Source organism: Paramormyrops kingsleyae, chromosome 11, assembly GCF_048594095.1.
Source record: "Paramormyrops kingsleyae isolate MSU_618 chromosome 11, PKINGS_0.4, whole genome shotgun sequence".
In the NCBI taxonomy this organism is placed as follows: domain Eukaryota; kingdom Metazoa; phylum Chordata; class Actinopteri; order Osteoglossiformes; family Mormyridae; genus Paramormyrops; species Paramormyrops kingsleyae.
This window is the reverse complement of record NC_132807.1, coordinates 10,407,849-10,425,499: the sequence shown is the minus strand read 5'-3', so window position 1 is coordinate 10,425,499 and position 17,651 is coordinate 10,407,849. Positions and strand designations below refer to the sequence as shown.

Sequence of the window (17,651 nt, the reverse complement as noted above, 5' to 3'; positions counted from 1 at the left end):
ATGCAGGCAGAACTGAATTGAGTACTAATGTATTATTATTATTATTATTATTATTGATGATTTACTTTATTATTTTGCACTTGGCCGTATTTCTGACATGCTGTAAGGGGCCCGTCATTAATTGTTAGGTCTCCTCCTCTCTCTGTCCACGAGCCCCCCCCATACTAAAGACGAAGCCGGTGAGTGCCGCTTCACCGCGCGTCCGACGGGCCTTACCCGCCACGCTGAGGCGTGCCGTGCGGCTGGCGATGCTGCCCAGGCTCTCGATGGAGGCCACGCACTGGTAGACGCCCTCGTCGGGCTTGTTGTGCTTGGAGTGTACCACGCTGGCCACCAGGAGCGAGCCGTCCGCCAGCAGCTGCCGGCGCTCGTCGGCCGCCAGGTTCAGGAAGGTGCCGTCCTTCTTCCAGTCCACGCGTGCGGGCAGGTCGCTGTGCACCGAGCAGTTCAGGAGGACGGGGCCGCCGCGCACCGCCAGGGTGTCCACTGGCTCCACCGAGAACCAGAACGGCATGAAGAGCCTCGGGCTTGGCCCTGGGGGGAGAAGAAACGGGGGGGGGGGGGGGGGGGAGTTAGATCCGAATAGCCACATTAAGCAGCAGGCAAACAAGACTATCAGGGCAGGTCATGATCTAAACAACCTGACCAATCACAGGGCGAATGAACAACAGTGACCAGACGAGGATTCAGGGTTCAGCCACTCGGCTTCCACAGACGTAAAGACCACCCAACCACACCTCCCTCATCTGCTAATGAAGGTCAAAAGCAGAATGTCTCCCTACAAGTCACACCTTGACTGCAGGAGGAGTGGTACAAGCAGTCAAACTAATGTCAGGAATAATGGAGGAGGGGAAACTGCATCCTGGGACTGCTGGCTGGAGTCGCGACTCACGAGGGAGGTTTACTTTGTAAAAAATAAAAACTTTCACCCCCACCGTTTCATATTTATATTGGTCTAACTACTGTCTGCCGTACAGGAATGTAGAAACAAAAAAAGCCAGTAATAGACTGAACCTGCGGCAGCAGGAGCAGCAGAAGCCCAGAGAAGGCAGCCAGCCAGCGGGGCATTTGCTTTGCAGAAGCTCTCAGCAGCCAGTCAAGGGCAGCGCAATGACTTCAGGCCACTTGTTTTAACTTATTATCAACAGAGTACAGCGGACGCCTGGAACCGCAGCCAGCGCTGCTTAGAGGAGGAGATCAGAAGCATCTAATTCCATGCAGGACACTAGGGTGGAAGTCCGATAAGGGCTGTCGGATTTACCTCTGCGCTGCGGATCAGGATACACACAAAACCTGTGATGGTGGCTACCCAGACCCACGCTATTGTCAGCTCTGGGGGGGGGGGGGGGGGGGGGCACCATTCACTTGGAGGTGTTAAAATCACACTAGCTAGTTGGCATGTGAATGTAATGCCCAGGACGTAGGATGCCTGCCTGCATTTATAAACACGGTCGTGTTCACGGCATCATCAGAGCGTGTTCCTGACGTGCAGCGCAGGCCGAGCCCCTCAACGCCGACGCATTTCTCAGCGCGCTAATGAGGAACTGGGAGAAATGACAGTCCCATTATTCTTACAGGAGGTCACCATCCCCAAGCCCAGAGCCACCAAGACGTGACACGGAGCGGATGGCGCAGGTCACAGACGCGGGCTGGCAGATGGGACGGTGGCCTGAGAGGCGACGGGGAACACCGCGCGCCTCTCGCACGCTCGCAGGTCATCACCAGCATCACACGTTTAATCACCGGCATCTTTAGCGGCTCGCCTACACAGGCTTAACACCCTCTGTCATTAACATCTTCAGCAGCCTTCCAGCAGCACGGTGACAGAGCTCCCAATTAGCATATTTAGCAGCTATCCTACAAGAGAGTAAGAGATGCCCAATACCATGGCTAGCAATTCTCCACGAGCAGGCTAGCAGGCTAACAGGCTAACGCTGTTGGTCACGAGCATCGCTAACAGCGGAGCGAGCGCTGCACGCCGCCAGCCGGCATGGCGGGAAGAGGTAACAACTTTGAGATATTTCGACATTTGTCTAAGGGAGAGACTTCCTTTAAAAAGAGGGATGAAAAAATCCTGTGTAAAACAGCATTTCATCCCTCGTCAACGATCAGGAACTCGCAAAAACAGTTCAACTGGCAAGAGAAGCAGCGGATGAGAGCGAGGGCGGCAGACGCAGACAAATGGCAGCAGAAAGGAGCAGCAGGTTCTGACGGAAGCCAACGCAGATCCTTCAGCCCAGAGAAGCAGGCTGACTGAGCCCTAGACTGTGCTTGTTTTTCAGGGAGCCTCAGAACGGCACATCGCACTCGGAGAAAACTGAAGCCATTCAGCGGTGAACTCTAACGGCGGGGCTTCAAATACAGACAGCGGCCTGGGCAGCCGAGACAGGAAAACGGGCGCAGTCTGCTCACAAACCGCAGGCTGCCTGACGTCAACCAGGGCTCTGAGAAAAGCCACTTCATTCCTCAGCCAGGGAGCCTTGGGAACAAAGGATTCCGGCAGAGCTTAGCGGGGGGGGACCGGTCCTTTAGCAGGTAGGGAGCATGGGGGACGGGGGGGACCAAGAGCCAGAATTCTGTACCCAAAGCCCCTCTCACACAGAAACAGCGTGGATTCTGGGTGGGGTCGGGGGATGGGGGCGGGGGCATGGGTGGAGCGGCTTCTAATTAGAAGAAGAAAGTGTTGTGAACAGCTTGGGAGTCTGTTCTTGGATTCATGTCACGCATTAATTGTCACCCTGGATTTGGGGGGAAGGGGAAAAAAAACTGCTAAATCTATTTACTTGTGAATTAACAGTCGTTTCTCAGTAATGAGGCCTGGGGATGCGAAGAATGCCTGTTATTTGCGTTTCGTCCTGGGGGGGGGGCTGCGCTCAGGAAGCTGGAGACTCCACGCGGGCCCACGGCTTTGTCAGAATTACAGTATCACTTTTGGACACGAGGCGGATGAAGAACCGGAGGCACTGCTTTCTTGGCAAGTGGAAGATTCCGGAAGGGGCTGCCCATCTGCTGGGGGCCAGACGCCGCGCTCACAGGTAGGTGCAACGTCTCCGGCAGAAACCGCATGTGTTCCTCTATCCTGGCCTCCCCCACTCTGTCATTCACCCCCCGCCATGCCAGTCCTGAGGCTGGACAGCGGTCTTTGCTCTTCAGGATGCTTCCTCGACGCTCACGCCTTCCCTCCCAACGCTGCTTTCATCTTCCTCCCCTTAACCCCCTCGCCTGCAGAAGCGGAGCAGTGTCCCCTGATTTACATATTCAGCAGAGTGGTTCACCAGCATGGAGATTTGCTAAATTACCATGCTGTGCGGCGGAGGAGCAAATATTTGCTCTGAAACTGACGGACTGGCATTGAGTAGCTGTCAGTTTGCTTTGCGCTCTGAATTTCCACAGCTCGGGGCGCAGCCGCCCACCCAGCACTGACCAGGTGCCCGTTCAGGCCTGGGGGGCCAGTAAGTCGCCGCCCAGAGGCACATGGCTTCAGACCATCGGCCCCATCAGGACACGACTTCCTCAACCATACAGGTTTCCCCACAGGATTCTATGTTCAGTTTGTAAAAGAGTAAGAGTGTCATTAATATTAAGGGTGGAGTTTAACGGGGGGTGGGGGGGACGCTGGTGTCCATGCTCCCCCAAACTGGCATGAAAAACAAAGGAAGAACTGCAGAGCTGCACACTGTATTTTTAAAAGGGGTGGACATGGATGACTGGGAACCAGCATGCTTACCCAGTTTTACCATGTTAGAGAAACAATTATGACATTCATATCCCGACTATTTCACATGTTCATGATATTGTTTCTTCATCCCCGTTTCTGACTCCACCCCATGTCTGAGTATTCATCACATCACGCTGGCGATTGGGAAACGCCATGAGCAGGGACAGCCCACCCTCACGCCCCCCCCCCAGAGACAGTGCTTTACAGACGATGGGGGAGGGGGGGGGAGATGATCCCGGCTCCGGCACACCAGGCTCCCACCTCCCATGAGACCATACTGTCCACCAATTTAGATACGCAAGGACAAAGGGAGACATCAGAATGGAGAAACCTGCAACACAGCGCCGATGAGGGTTAAGGTGGCGGCTCGGCGCTGGAAGGAGAATGGAGGACAGGAATGGGTCACCCCCACCCCCCCCAGTCCCCCCAATAGAGAAAAACAAACTAGGGATGAAGGAAGCAAAACTGGAAACAAGAGAAACCAAACGGCGTATCTATAAGAGGCAGAAGAGCACCTGTGACCCCCCGGCAGCCACGATGGGCCATGCTCTGGGGAGGGGAACTGAGAGGCCGGGGATCTGGACTTGGCGACCTCTGCCTAGCAGCTGGGGGGGGGGGGCAGGGGTCATTCCTCCATATCCGCTCCTCACTGTCCAGTGCTCACACTCCTACAAAGCAGGCATGCTTCCAGCGGACCCCATGTCACCAAGCACAAACCCCGCACTCCATCCAGCGGGCAGACCTTCCTGCCGCTGTGGAAACTACTGAGCCGCAGTAAATCACACAGCTGCATTAAGCTGTGCTCCAAACCAAGAGGGCTCTCCACCTTTGACGCCCATTTCCAAAAAAAAAAAAACAGGAGACTGAACTGAATTGCCAGGAAAAATAAGGATTGTACTGGAACACCTTTCAGGGGGCGATCTGGAGCACCGGGACAGTGGTGGGGGGGGTAATCTGGTACTAAACTGATGTAATGATGATCACACACTGATGCATTATCACACCGTAAGCGCAATTAGAAAAGCATTTCCTACTGCCCCTTGAACTCAGAACAGCAAAGGTTCACCAGAAACTCCCATAAGCCCTTGCAAGACGCCACTCATTAATCATTACCCAGGTATCGCTCAGGGAGCAACCCAGGACTCTCATGGGGCAGTAAAATCACTGTACCTCAGTCCGCAGTCCCTAAGGTCTGAACCCCAAGGTTCAGAAGTTCTGACAAGAAACAGGTCGATACTGGGCTTCCCGAAGCATGGAGACGCCCAGTGGGGAAACCGTAGATCAGGGGTGTCAAAGCCGTGTAGCTTAGTTATTTCCCTGTTCCACCACAAATGATTCAGTTCAACAGCTATGTGGTAATTAGCACAAGAAGTTGAATCAGGTGTGTTAAACGAAAGGAAACCCAAAAATGTACAAGGGTCCGGCCCCCCAGGACTGGAGTCTGACACCTGTGTCGTAGATCATCAGGGGCCCGCGAGAGCTTGAGCAGATGCAGGAGGCTCTGGGGCGCCCCCCAGCCGGCTCATCGCTACGGCGGCCTCAGGCTGCTCATGATGACGGGCTCCGCGCCCACTGTGAATGTCAGACTCCCATGTCCACACTCCGCACCCACTAACGAGCAATTAAGGAATGGGAGCAGACCCCACAGGGGTGGGGGAGGCTACGCGTGCCCCACCATGTCTTCAAGGCCACCCTGTGCATGCTGGGATGCCCTCGCACGTATCCACAGGCCCCATCTGGCTACAACAGGACAAAAGGCATGAAATGTGTCCTTACTGATTCCCCCACGAATGGACAGTACTGAACACCCGGTGACGGGACGGCATCCTGCCCAGGACATCCCCAGCCTCTGGCCCTGTGCCGCTCGGGACACACTGGGCTGACTGCAAAGCTGTGCTGGATAAGTGCTAATTCAAGATGGATGGATGGATGGATGATATAATATAAAACAACAGATATAAAAAAAAAAAGAAAATCGAAATCCCGCAGCCGGGCTGTGAATCCACATCACATTCCTCAGGGCAGGTTTCCACCGACCAGCAGTCCGTGATCCCCTCTGCTCCACCTTCAAAAACACTTATGACAGCATAAAGATCCCTCAGTCAATGACAGACCACACTGATGACAGCGGTACCGTAAGATAATGCTGAAAAATTCCGATTGCCTAGTGACGTCAAGGCGCGAGGCATTACTCGCGTGTTTGTGGTGATGCTGCACTACCAGCCAAATGAAAGTATAACACAGACAGTTATGTACAGTATGAAATACTTGATAATGTTTGATGTATTTACTAAACTGTACTGGTTACTGTTATTGTGTGAATATAGACTGATGTTCACACAACAAATCGCCTAAGGGCGCATTTCTCAGAATGTATCCCCGTCATTAAGTAGTGCATAACTGTAAGGGTGCTTTTCCATTGCACCAGGCACTTCAACGCCTCTCTCCACTGGTGTGACAACTGGTACCGGCATCACAACGACATCACAATGCTAGGCAGGGTATGGCTATAGTAATATAGCTGGTCGATGTGCAATATTACTATGAACATCGCATTTATGCAAATGGGAGTACAGTACGTACTTTAACCGATGTGGTAGAAAAGTGCCTTAAAACATCAGCCTCTGCAGCGAAGAGAGCAAGAAGCAGAGCAGAAAACCCGATCTACCGTGTGATCCCTGACCCGATCCCTGACCCAATTCGCCACCCGATCCTTTACTCGATGCGCTGCATGATCCCTGACCTGATCCCTTACCCGATCTGCTGCCCAATCCATCATATGATCCCAGACCCGATCCGCCCACTGATCCCTGACCCGATCCACCGCTCGATCCCAGACCACCGGCAGCTAAGGCAGGATGAAGCCGTCCATCGGAGGGGTGAAACGAGGCCCATTAGCAACCTCCACGCTGGGTAATCCACAGCTCAAACGCATAGACACTCAGCCTATTAATCGTCCGTGTTCAGATTAATATCGACACATGGGCTCAGACAATTACACGTGCTAGTCTAATTACACATTCAGCATTCATCACGCGTCCACACAGATACAGATACACACATGCAGACAGACACACACGTAGACACAAATACTCACACACACACACACACACACAGACATGCACACAAACACAGACACACACAGCTAGTGCTGCACTGAACATCTGTAACTTGCCAATACTGGCCATAGTCGATTCCGTTTACGGTCTAATTAAGAATGTTCTCCAACACTAATGAGCTGGGCTTTAAAAAAAAAAAAAAAAAAAAAAAAGCACCTGAAAATCCCAGTGGCCACTATCATCAACTATAGCCACTCCACTGTAAGAAATCAATACTGCATAGAGCAGTGAGATCTCACTGCTGGGGGGGGGGGGGGGGGGGGGGAAGAGCCACACATCGAGAATTGAGCTGCACGCTCAGCGAGGAGCGATCCTGACGTAGGGGATTCGGGTGCTCGGGGTGTACGGATGTTGGCATTTCTCCGAGTGGGGGGTGGGCACCTCACCTTTACAAAGGTGTCATGCGGCAGGGCTTTGCCCTGCTCTGACTGATGTCAGCAACACGTGGAGGGTGCCAGGCAGTGCCCATTGGCACCGGCCACCACGCCACCCTCAGGAGTGACTTGGCCAGTCACCAAGAGCCTGATAAGAGGGACCTGTTAGCAGGAGCTAATTAAAGAGCCATCAGTCATGCTTCATCTGCAGAAACCCCTGAAGGCTGGACAGTTGGAGGTCAGAGATCAAATCCCCCGGGATTATCTGGGACATTATTACAAGACAGCTGAAAAAGACTCTGAAAAGTGCCGATGAGCGCCATGAAGTGCGAATACCGTCATAAAGTGCCACAAAGCTCTATATACACACTGACCATACGAGAGGTTAATAGCCTAGAGAGAGAGAGCAGGATGACGACAGTGACAAAGGGTAACACTCCACCAGAGGGCAGGGTTCACTGCCACAGGGGAGGGCAAGAGGGGAGCAGCCGGTGCTGCAGGTGAAGGGGGCCGAGCAGGAAACACCACCTCAAAAGGCCAGCCGCCCCCCCCTCAGCCTGTCCAGCCTCAGTGCAGTAATTCAGCACACTGCAAATGAGGGGGCGGAGTGTGCAAATGCCACGCTTCAGTGCAGAGATAAGCCCACCACCCCCCCCTCCGAGTAGGGCAGTCATCATTAGTTAAGCCCTGTTATGCAACCCCCCCCCCATGAAGCGGTGTAGTCCAGCATGCAGCTTAGTGGCTGGGCCACCCACCTCCCCATGTTTCGCTTTGTTTCTCCAAGAAACAGGCTCTCCTGTCCACAAAGCTGGAAAAGACCCCCCCCCCCCCCCAGGCTTCGGGGGAACTTTTTGACTGCGATGCACTTTTCTTGCCCCTGCATGCAGTCCTGCTTGTTAGCATTAGCATCCACATACACTGCTCCTGTCTGCTTGTTAGCATTAGCATCCACATACACTGCTCCTGTCTGCTTGTTAGCATTAGCATCCACATACGCTGCTCCTGTCTGCTTGTTAGCATTAGCATCCACATACGCTGCTCCTGTCTGCTTGTTAGCATTAGCATCCACATACGCTGCTCCTGTCTGCTTTTTTGTTAACGTATTGTTTATTTTGAATAGGGCTGAACAATACTAGAAAAAAAAAAATCACACTGTGGTATACAGGAGTTGAAAATTAACTACATAATCAAATAAAACTTATCCACCAACGGTGTCTGTCAGAGTAGCTGGTGCTGTGAGCTGTGTGCTGTATACTGTGAGGTATGAGCTGTGAGCTGTGTGCTGTATGCTGTGAGGTATGAGCTGTGAGCTGTGTGCTGTATGCTCTGAGGTATGAGCTGTGAGCTGTGTGCTGTATGCTCTGAGGTATGAGCTGTATGCTGTGAGGTATGAGCTGTGAGCTGTGTGCTGTATGCTGTGAGGTATGAGCTGTGAGCTGTGTGCTGTATGCTGTGAGGTATGAGCTGTGAGCTGTGTGCTGTATGCTGTGAGGTATGAGCTGTGTGCTGTATGCTCTGAGGTATGAGCTGTGAGCTGTGTGCTGTATGCTCTGAGGTATGAGCTGTGTGCTGTATGCTCTGAGGTATGAGCTGTGAGCTGTGTGCTGTATGCTCTGAGGTATGAGCTGTGAGCTGTGTGCTGTATGCTCTGAGGTATGAGCTGTGAGCTGTATGCTCTGAGGTATGAGCTGTGAGCTGTATGCTGTGAGGTATGAGCTGTGAGCTGTGTGCTGTGAGCTATGCCAACAGACAAAGTACGGCTGACAAATCTCTTGGTTTTGGTCAATATTGTCACTATGGAATACAAAATATTTCCATGCAGCAGAACATGAAGGCCTTTTGGTTCGCCTTTCTCCTCCTCACTCATTTTTTGTTTAATTGCTCACAAACGCGCCACACGGTCCATGAGTAATTCTGACAGCAAGGACGAAAATGATTATGTTTCTCTCGGTCACCGAGGGCCCGGTGCCCACGCCGAGGGCCCTGCTCTCATGCAGCGAGCCCCCCCGCCCACGCCAAGGCCCCCCCCCCCTTCCACACTGACACTCTCAGTATGGAAATTGGGAGACACAATGACCCTCCAGCAGCAACAACACTACAGATGCCAACAAACTGTTTACACATGGGACCCGACGACTGGAGGGGCTCTTCATGGCTCAAGTGTTCTGTACGTGCACCACCCCCCCCCCCATCCAGCCGTCGTCACGTCAGCCACTGGGAGGGGGGGCATGGGGGACACAGAGCTCCATCGGCTTTTACCCACATTCCTCATATGTTACACCTGACACTGCAAACAAATGGCGAGGAAGGAGAAAGAAGCACCGCCCCCCCCCCCACCCCCACATCTGGGTGGACGTCCGGAACAAGGAAGCAGGCGGCACTGAAGAGGAAGGGCGAGCACCAGAAAGTGGAGAACATGCCAGAATGAAGATCACGGCCTGTGTCTCACGGTTCCAGTGGGGGAAGGGGACATTAACCATGGAAACAACCGGGTGGGGGGGGGGGGGGGTGGTCCTTCAGCCCCAGGGATGATGACTAAGGGTGACAGGTCTACAGAGCTGCTGTGCAGGTCGATGTGGCAGCATCAGCGCAAGCAGAGCGGAGAGGAGCTGCTTGCAGGGTTTATGGTGATGGCTGACCGGCGCGGAGAGGAGAGGAGCTGCTTGTAGGGTTTATGGTGATGGCTGACCGGCGCAGAGAGGAGCTGCTTGTAGGGTTTATGGTGATGGCTGACCGGCGCGGAGAGGAGCTGCTTATAGGGTTTATGGTGATGGCTGACCGGCGCGGAGAGGAGAGGAGCTGCTTGTAGGGTTTATGGTGATGGCTGACCGGCGCCGCTCGTGCCTCTCTGCCTCTTCCTGAAATCATGTGCCGATGTGCCATGGTGATAGCCACTGGAGATAATTACTTTAACTCATTTGATCTACAGATGTTATACAGTAATCACCTTTAATCGCATTAAGGCGGCCCCTCTCGGCTGGCCGTGACGAGCTGGGCTAGAGGCAGGGGCTTCTGTCAGCAACCCCCCCCCCCCCAACCCACCCCCAACATTTCCCCCACACACCCAAAGTTCACTGATACAACAGAAGGTGGATGGGGACACACCCATCACTTGGTAAACAAGAACCAATCAACTCAGTCTGCACTAAAGCAGAGACCATCCGTGGCTGAAAATGCTTGGTTACAGAAAATAGTATTAAAGATTATCAGCATTTCTGTTACCAAACCTTTTAAGCACACTCCTGATGTTTTGCACCATCAGGACAATGATCAGGGCGTCCTGTTCATTAGGGGATCGTAGTCCATATCCATGCTAATTCACTCATTATTCACAGAAGCGTGCAGAGAAATGAGGGCCGTCCAGGCCAGTTCCAGATGCTTATTCGTGTGTGGCTGGAGCGCAAGGTCGTCGCGAGTGGAGAGCCCGTAATACCAGGGAGCTCCGTCAGCAGAAAAGACTCACATCAGCTCCAAGGTAACCAGCGCAAGCCCAGTTCTCCAGCTCTGGGCTCCATGACGTCTCGTCAGGTAAGGAGGGAGGGGAGAAGTGAAACGCGCTCACACACACGTGGAAACAAAGGCACAAGTGAAAAGCAGGAACACACACACACACACACGCTCACTCCCCATCCTGCTTTCTCGATGCAGAGGGACTGGCTCCAGGCCAGCAGAGGGCCATCAATCAGTGCACAATTACAGTGGCCCATGCAATTACAGCCATGTTGCCCCTTGTACAGCAGCCCAACCAGCACACAGACATGCAAACATGGCTGTGAAGTGGGTTGCCCCCAGCTACAGGGCACATGCAACAGTGCAAGCACAGGGGCTTGTGTGCATTTTTTAAAAGGGGATGGGGGGGTGGCTTAAAATTGGTGTTGTGGGAATCATATACCAACGGTTTCTATGGCAACTCTCTTATGATGACAAGCCCTTCACAGTAACCAGCATGCACCATCCCTGAGGAATAACCCCCACACTCCCCCTTCCCAGCCCCCACCCCCTTCACCATGGGGAGGCTGGTCCCCCCCTATACTGAAGCAGGACACAAATCAGCTCCCTCTCTCCGTCTTCCAGGCTCCTAGTCGAGGCTCTTTGTTCCTGTGAATCTCCATCATACACAAAGGGAGCAGCAGAGGGGGGGGGGGGCACGCTGACTGTTTGGGGAGGCAGGGGGCACCCGCTGAAGAGCCTGTGTGGGCGCAGGTCTCCCAGCCAGCACAGGCCCTGTTGGTTACCCCATTGCCCCCCCCTCGCCCCGAGCGCACGTGGCTAAACTTTCCCTTCCCCGGATTGACCTCAAAGCGGAGCTTCGGCCGCTGAGCACATGCAGGCAGCCGCTGGAAGCGAGAGGGCTTCAGTCATGAATCCACGGGGGCGACAGCTCGCGACCCACACGCTCACACTCAGCACCAAAACGGACCCGCTGCCTTGCTCGCTGCGCCCACCCACACTCAATCATCCTCCCTGTTTTCCAAGTGATTCACCCCTAAGGGACAGTGGGGGGAGGAGTGGGGCTTTGCTGCCTGACACCACCCCCCCACCCCAGTCCTGCCTCACCCCCCCCCCAGAAAGTCACCCTCAGTTTATATATGACAGCTTCAGGTAAAACCAGCACTGAAAGAGAGAGAGAGAGAGAGAGCGGCCGTCACTCATGGCTGGGGGATGGGCGGAGTTATACTCACAGGAAGGGCTCCTGGGGTCCACCTGCCGCTCGCCCAATCCCAGCTCAGCGCACGCTTTCCCGAACACATGCCCCCCAAGGTCCCCCGACACACACCAGAGAGGGGGCGGGGCCAGCTCCAGGCAGAACGGAGCAGCCGATAAATCGCACACGGCAGCCGGAAGATCGAAATATCAGACAGGATCAGCCTACAGAGCGGGACAGCGGGGCGAAGCCTGTGTGATCAATACCCCCCCCACAAAGCCGAAGGGCCAGTGAAACCAGTGCCGGCTGCGCTTCACCAACCATGAGCAAAGTACAAGTGAAGAGGTTGTGCTTCACTTCAGGTTTAAGAGCCAGTTGCTGAAAATGCAGAATCAGCGGCCTTTTCACAAAGACGCCCAGATCGCCTTAGATGTCTCAGACCACAATCATAAAAACAACTGACATGTGATGTCAAGCGAGGTTTCTGAGCGGAAAATCCCGAAACACTCCCTCAGTGAAGAAGCCGGGGGGGGCGGGGGGGTGTAAATCAATGAGCAGTTTGGCTCGTGTAATGATGTTGACATTTCCTCGCTTGAGCATTTGCGTCCCGCAAGGTCACACGCTCGGCCAGCCGGCTCGCACACAAAGACTCGCTTCCAGTAAGGCTTTCTGCGTTTTTAATTTGCCCTCCTCAGGAAACCTTGCGACGAGGCCTTGCCGTGACAAACGTGAGGGGAGCAGAGTCACGCAAACGGTTTCCAAAAACCACTTTAAACCCCCTCCCCAGTTCTCTGTAATAAAAGGTAACGCAGTGACAAAAAAAACCCCCCCACACAACAGACGGCCGCACTGGTGCGTTTTGTTCCTGCTTACCTTACACTGCCCCCTCCCCCATTCCAGAGGCCATGGAGGAAAGGCGTGTAGCTGGTTTCCGCCTCATATAACCAGTACACGGCAACGGTTCTCCCCAGTTACTACTACTGGATTTTTCAGGCAGATTATTACACTGGACTGAGGAAAAAAAAGGAAAAAAAAGAAAAAGGGAAGCAGTTTGCACCCATCCAGTCGCTTGCCCAAGAGCGGAGAGCAGAGTCGCATTTCAGCTTAATTATAGGCCCGGCACTGGACAGATCTCTCTCCAAGAGCTATAAACAGGGGGGGGGGGGGGGGCAGACATACACACAGTGCTAGGCAACCCAGACAGCACAAGCCAGGCCGGCATGGATAAGCGGCAGAGCCGACTAGGAGGATACAGGCCCCAGTGTAGACCTCACCGCGGAACTGGCCTATTACCCACCCAGAGAGCCGCACTGTCAGCGAGCAGGCCGCAGACGGGACAGAAACGTTTCCGGGAGCATCCGAAGGCCCACAACACATCAGACCATCCTCGGGGGTCAGAGGCACCTGAAACGCCCACCCCCCACCACAGCCCAGAGCCCAGGGAACACAACAGGAGCAAAATGGTGGGGCGGCATTCATCAGCCTCAACTGTGGGCTGCTGGAGGTGCAGTGGTGTGACCAATGGGAATCCTTCCCCCCTCTCAGACCGGCCAATCACAGAGAGGAAAGGCTCAGATTAAAATTAGCAGCTACAACACCCCCCATGTCTTTGTCAGGAGCAACACCAATATAGGAAACAGCTTCAGCCTGATGACCGGTAACAGGCAGACTGGCGGGCTGTCCGAGGGCCCATGGAGATTACCGAGGTGGGGTTACGAACGACGATATTCACAGCCATACACAGGCACGCACAGCCCTAATTAAAGCGCAGTGAGATGTAAGGTTAGAGATCGGGGGCGGGCGGGGCGACGGACAAGCAGCCAAGCAATTGCTTAGCAACAGGCCACTTTATCACTGCGTTCTCTCTCAAACGCTCAAGGATGCCCTTTGACAGTAATGAGGAAGACCGAAGCCAGCAGCGAGAGCCGGCTGCAACAGGCTCTGCTGCTCACGCAGTTTCACTTATCGGTCCACGCGGAAGCAGGGGCAGAGGGGGGGGTCATCGCAGCATCGCCGCCATCTGCACTCTGCGGCCGCTTTCGCAGGTGCAGCTGCCTGTTACAGAAAGGGCCTGCCCCCCCAGACAGAATCACACATCGGGTAAAGGAGGTTCAGTATTTATCAAAGTAAATACACACATCGGGTCAGGAGGTTCACTTACTGTATGGCCAGACATGCTGGTTCCAGTATCTAGGGGCCGGTGTGATAAGCGAGACGCATCCAGGTGGGGGCACCCAGGGGGCAAAGACACCTTGTTCATGGAATCTCCATGTTTAAACGGTAACTGTGCAAAGGCGTGTGTGTGCATGACCAGCGCAAATAAAACAGCCAGAGCCACAGCAGCACACCGACAGTCACATTGTTCCTCTTTGTCCAGACGGGGGGCAGAGAGCCCCCTCCCCGACCTTTGGCTACCTCTGCTGGAGGTACTGGCATCGCATGGCAAACAGTTGCACACAAGCCCCCCGGTTACGATACGACATGCCAGAGCCCCATCTGGACACGAGATGCAGAAGAACGCACATGTGAAATGCCAGATGAGGTCACGGGGAGGGGGAGCCCGTGAGGAACAGCGGCACCAGTGCTCTCAGCGGGGGGCGGGGGCTTTGCGTGTCTCACACGCATACATGCGTGACATGTGGCTCTTTGGCGGGGGGGGGGGGGGGGGGGCATACCCATGACTCAATGACCCCAAAAATCACCCAAGTATAACAGGGTGTTTAACACTATCCTTGACAGTCCCTTTAACAGCCTTTAAATGGCTTTATTTTTAATTTGGGGGGTAAAATCCTGCTGTTCAGGATGGCTTATAATTGCACCATCTTTCATTGCCCCCGCCAGCCAATTGCCCCAAACAATGTGTCCCATCCCAGAACGAATTGCCGGAAGGAGTGAGCTGGCAGCAGTGGGGGGGCCATGCTGACTGTTTGGGGGGGAGGGGGCTGGAGTGCCTGTGTTTGGATCTTTGGCAGCCCCCGCAAGCGAGAGGGCTGCTTAGCTGGACCTTTTGGTCATGAAGCCATGGGTGTGTCAGTTCGAAACCCGCCCCCTCACGCTCAGCACCACAATGCACTTTCTGCTGGCTCATCCGCTGTCATCTTCTCATCCGCTGTCATCTTCCCTGTTTACCAAGTGATTCTCCCCCAGGAGACAGTGGGGGGAGGACTGGGACTTTGCTGTTTGAACACCCCTCCCTTCCTGCCCCACGCCCCACCCCCCACCCCCTCTGAGAAAGCCACTCTCAGTCTATACATGGCAGCATCAGGTAAGACAGAGAGAACAAGAAAAAGAAAGAAAGAAAGAAAGAAAAAGAGTGAGTAAATAAGAGAGAAAGAGAGAGGACGAGTGGCCACTGGTCCCAGCTGCGAGATGGAGCGTTGGAGACGTCTGGTTCACGCTACAGCTCAACAGACGATGCCTGCTGGAAATTATCAGCACATCCGTCAGTGGTGAGCAGACAGTACCAGAGGGGGCTGGGGAGGGAAGAGTCTCTCTCCGGTCCAGCCGGGCCTCCAGGAAAGGCGTGTGTTTGTGAAAAGCGGCCTCACCGCAGGGCAGCGAACGCCCACCAGGCGTCCTAAAGCGACGGAGGCTGAATCGTAAACGTATGGCATGCCAGAAATGACCTAAATCTTTCTAAAAGGACTTTAGAAAGAGATATCAAAATGAAGTTCACATTTTCACACGCAGGATAGCTCACTGAGCGATGGGCAGCTTAAGGTCTCCATTTCCAGCTGGCTTCTCTGAACCAAAATGGTGAAACAACTTGAAATTGAGGTGAATTTATTCATGATTTCATATCTCTATCTTTAAAATGTAAGAATTTGATAAGTTAAGGCATACTAGATGGGGGGGGGGGGGGGGTGGTGCTCCAAGCAGGATTAACCCATGAATGTGAATCTTGGAGGGCACAGTGCTCGAATGCGATGAGGTCCCGCCATCGTGGGGACTGTCATCACGCCGTAATCTCACCCCTCCAACACGAGCAGCGACGCGCGTTCTAGGGGCACCCTAACAGACTAATACAATAAAGCCTGTAAATACCCGGATCCTCGGTGTCACATTACACCGCCTGATTGCACCCATATTAAATCCCTCATAACCATAATACCACGGCGTGGCTTAGAACAATCCCACCGGCTGGGGATTAGCGCCTTAATCCGGGCTCCGGGGCCAGAGCGGAAGCTGAGCGAGCAGGGGCGGGGGCAGAAAGTGTGCTGCCAGTCACACCCCCGCGCCGCCCAGCAGGGCGGAACTTCCCCCTGCACCCTGGAGCAGCGACGTGCAGTGAGCACCCCATGGTGCAGCTCGGCCTTACAGCACTTAAAGCACAGAGATACGGAGTTCACCCCAGGATGGGGGGGGGGGGGGGGGAGCTCTTCAGCAGACTGAGAAAAGTTTATCACAGCACAGGAGATAAGAATACTTTTGATGAAAAGTATCATAATTGTCGAATGGCCAATGTAGGTGCTTGAGGTGAGATGGGCAGAGGTTCTGAGAAATCACAGAAAGGGCTGAGTGTGCGAAGGCTGGCCGGTTAGCCTGAGAAACACTGCCGCCCCCAGGACGGCCAGCTGCTTCTATCAACACCAGTGCCTTCTGCCGCCCCCAGGACGGCCAGCTGCTTCTATCAACACACGTGCCTTCTGCTCATATCAACCATCTTATCTCCTTATCTTTGTATTCCTTCATGGCGTCTAGTTTTCTTCTAGAAACTTCTGCATGTCCCCTGGTTCCTGCCGACACCATCACACACAGCCGCATGCCTCCCTTGACCAAGCATGTTCGGTTCTGCGCCTCTCCTAAACAGAGAGGACTCGGCACCCCCCCCCCCCACCACCACCACCACCACCAAGTGACTTGCCAGTTGTTCCGCAAAGTTCTCAGAGCATGAACATGAAGGCTCTAAGATGGGCGACAGACGCTGGACGCATTGCGCTTAAGGCCTGATTAATTACGCCGACTTTTTCCACCCAGCCGTCTGACGCGGCGCCAAGGCGCGTTCTCAAAACATTTATTCTGCCAGAGCTAATGAGTGGAGAGCTTTGTGAAGAGGGCAGACCCTCAAACAGCGGAGTAACTCAGGGCTCGGACAAGAGGCTTCACAGCGTTGTTTTCTTTCTGGGGCCCAGTGCCATTCCGGAGCAGCTTCACATGCCTCTCCACGGAAACGGCGAGGAGGCCGCTGCCGGTGTCGCCACGGAAACCCGCGAGATAGTGAGCGCTGCGGTCCACGCCACGCCGCAAGGCCGACTGCTCTTTCCACGAGTGGGGGAGGCGCTTCTGGCACCTTCGAAGCGGAGCGGGACCACGCGGCCGTTCAGGGACGCGACCTTCACCTACAGCCGCCACTTACCGCGCTCCTCCAGGGCGGCGCGTTCTATTCGCTGCGCTGGCGGCCCAACCAGCTGGACGTCTACCGTTACACACCGTGTGCTTGGGCGGCTCTTTCTATTACGCTATTACAAAGCTGCCCTAAATTTAGCCGTTTCCCATGAAATTGCCGGGTGCATAGAAAAAGACAATATAAAGATTAAGTAAATAAGTGTCCCATGACCTCTAGAGGAACAGGGAGACGAGTCCTTCAAGTGCCAATCAAAGGTACGTCTTAGCGGGTTTAACGGGGTTAAAGCGCTTATATTAGGCACCATTCATTTTATATTTTAGATCTTTAAACCTGATGCTTAAGGGATAATAGCCGCTTTCGATGCATTTAATCGGATAAAGATGATAGACACAAGCAACTTCTGCTGCCTCTTAAATAAGGTCATGTCAGCAGCAAGTCGTCTGTTTAC

The 17,651-nt window shown here is 54.0% G+C and overlaps 1 protein-coding gene across 10 annotated transcripts in view; it reads right to left on the bottom strand.

Moving 5' to 3' along the window:
• LOC111840745 (neogenin-like) overlaps nucleotides 1-17,651 on the bottom strand; it is a 115,872-nt gene that overhangs the window by 72,701 nt on the left and 25,520 nt on the right. For 9 of the 10 annotated variants that reach the window (XM_072718024.1, XM_072718026.1, XM_072718017.1 and 6 more), the window contains exon 2: nucleotides 217-534. In XM_072718024.1, the coding sequence (XP_072574125.1) occupies nucleotides 217-534 (318 nt within the window). Of the gene's footprint in view, nucleotides 1-216; nucleotides 535-12,729; nucleotides 12,826-17,651 lie in introns of those variants that run through there. The other variant, XM_072718022.1, reaches the window with a different exon arrangement.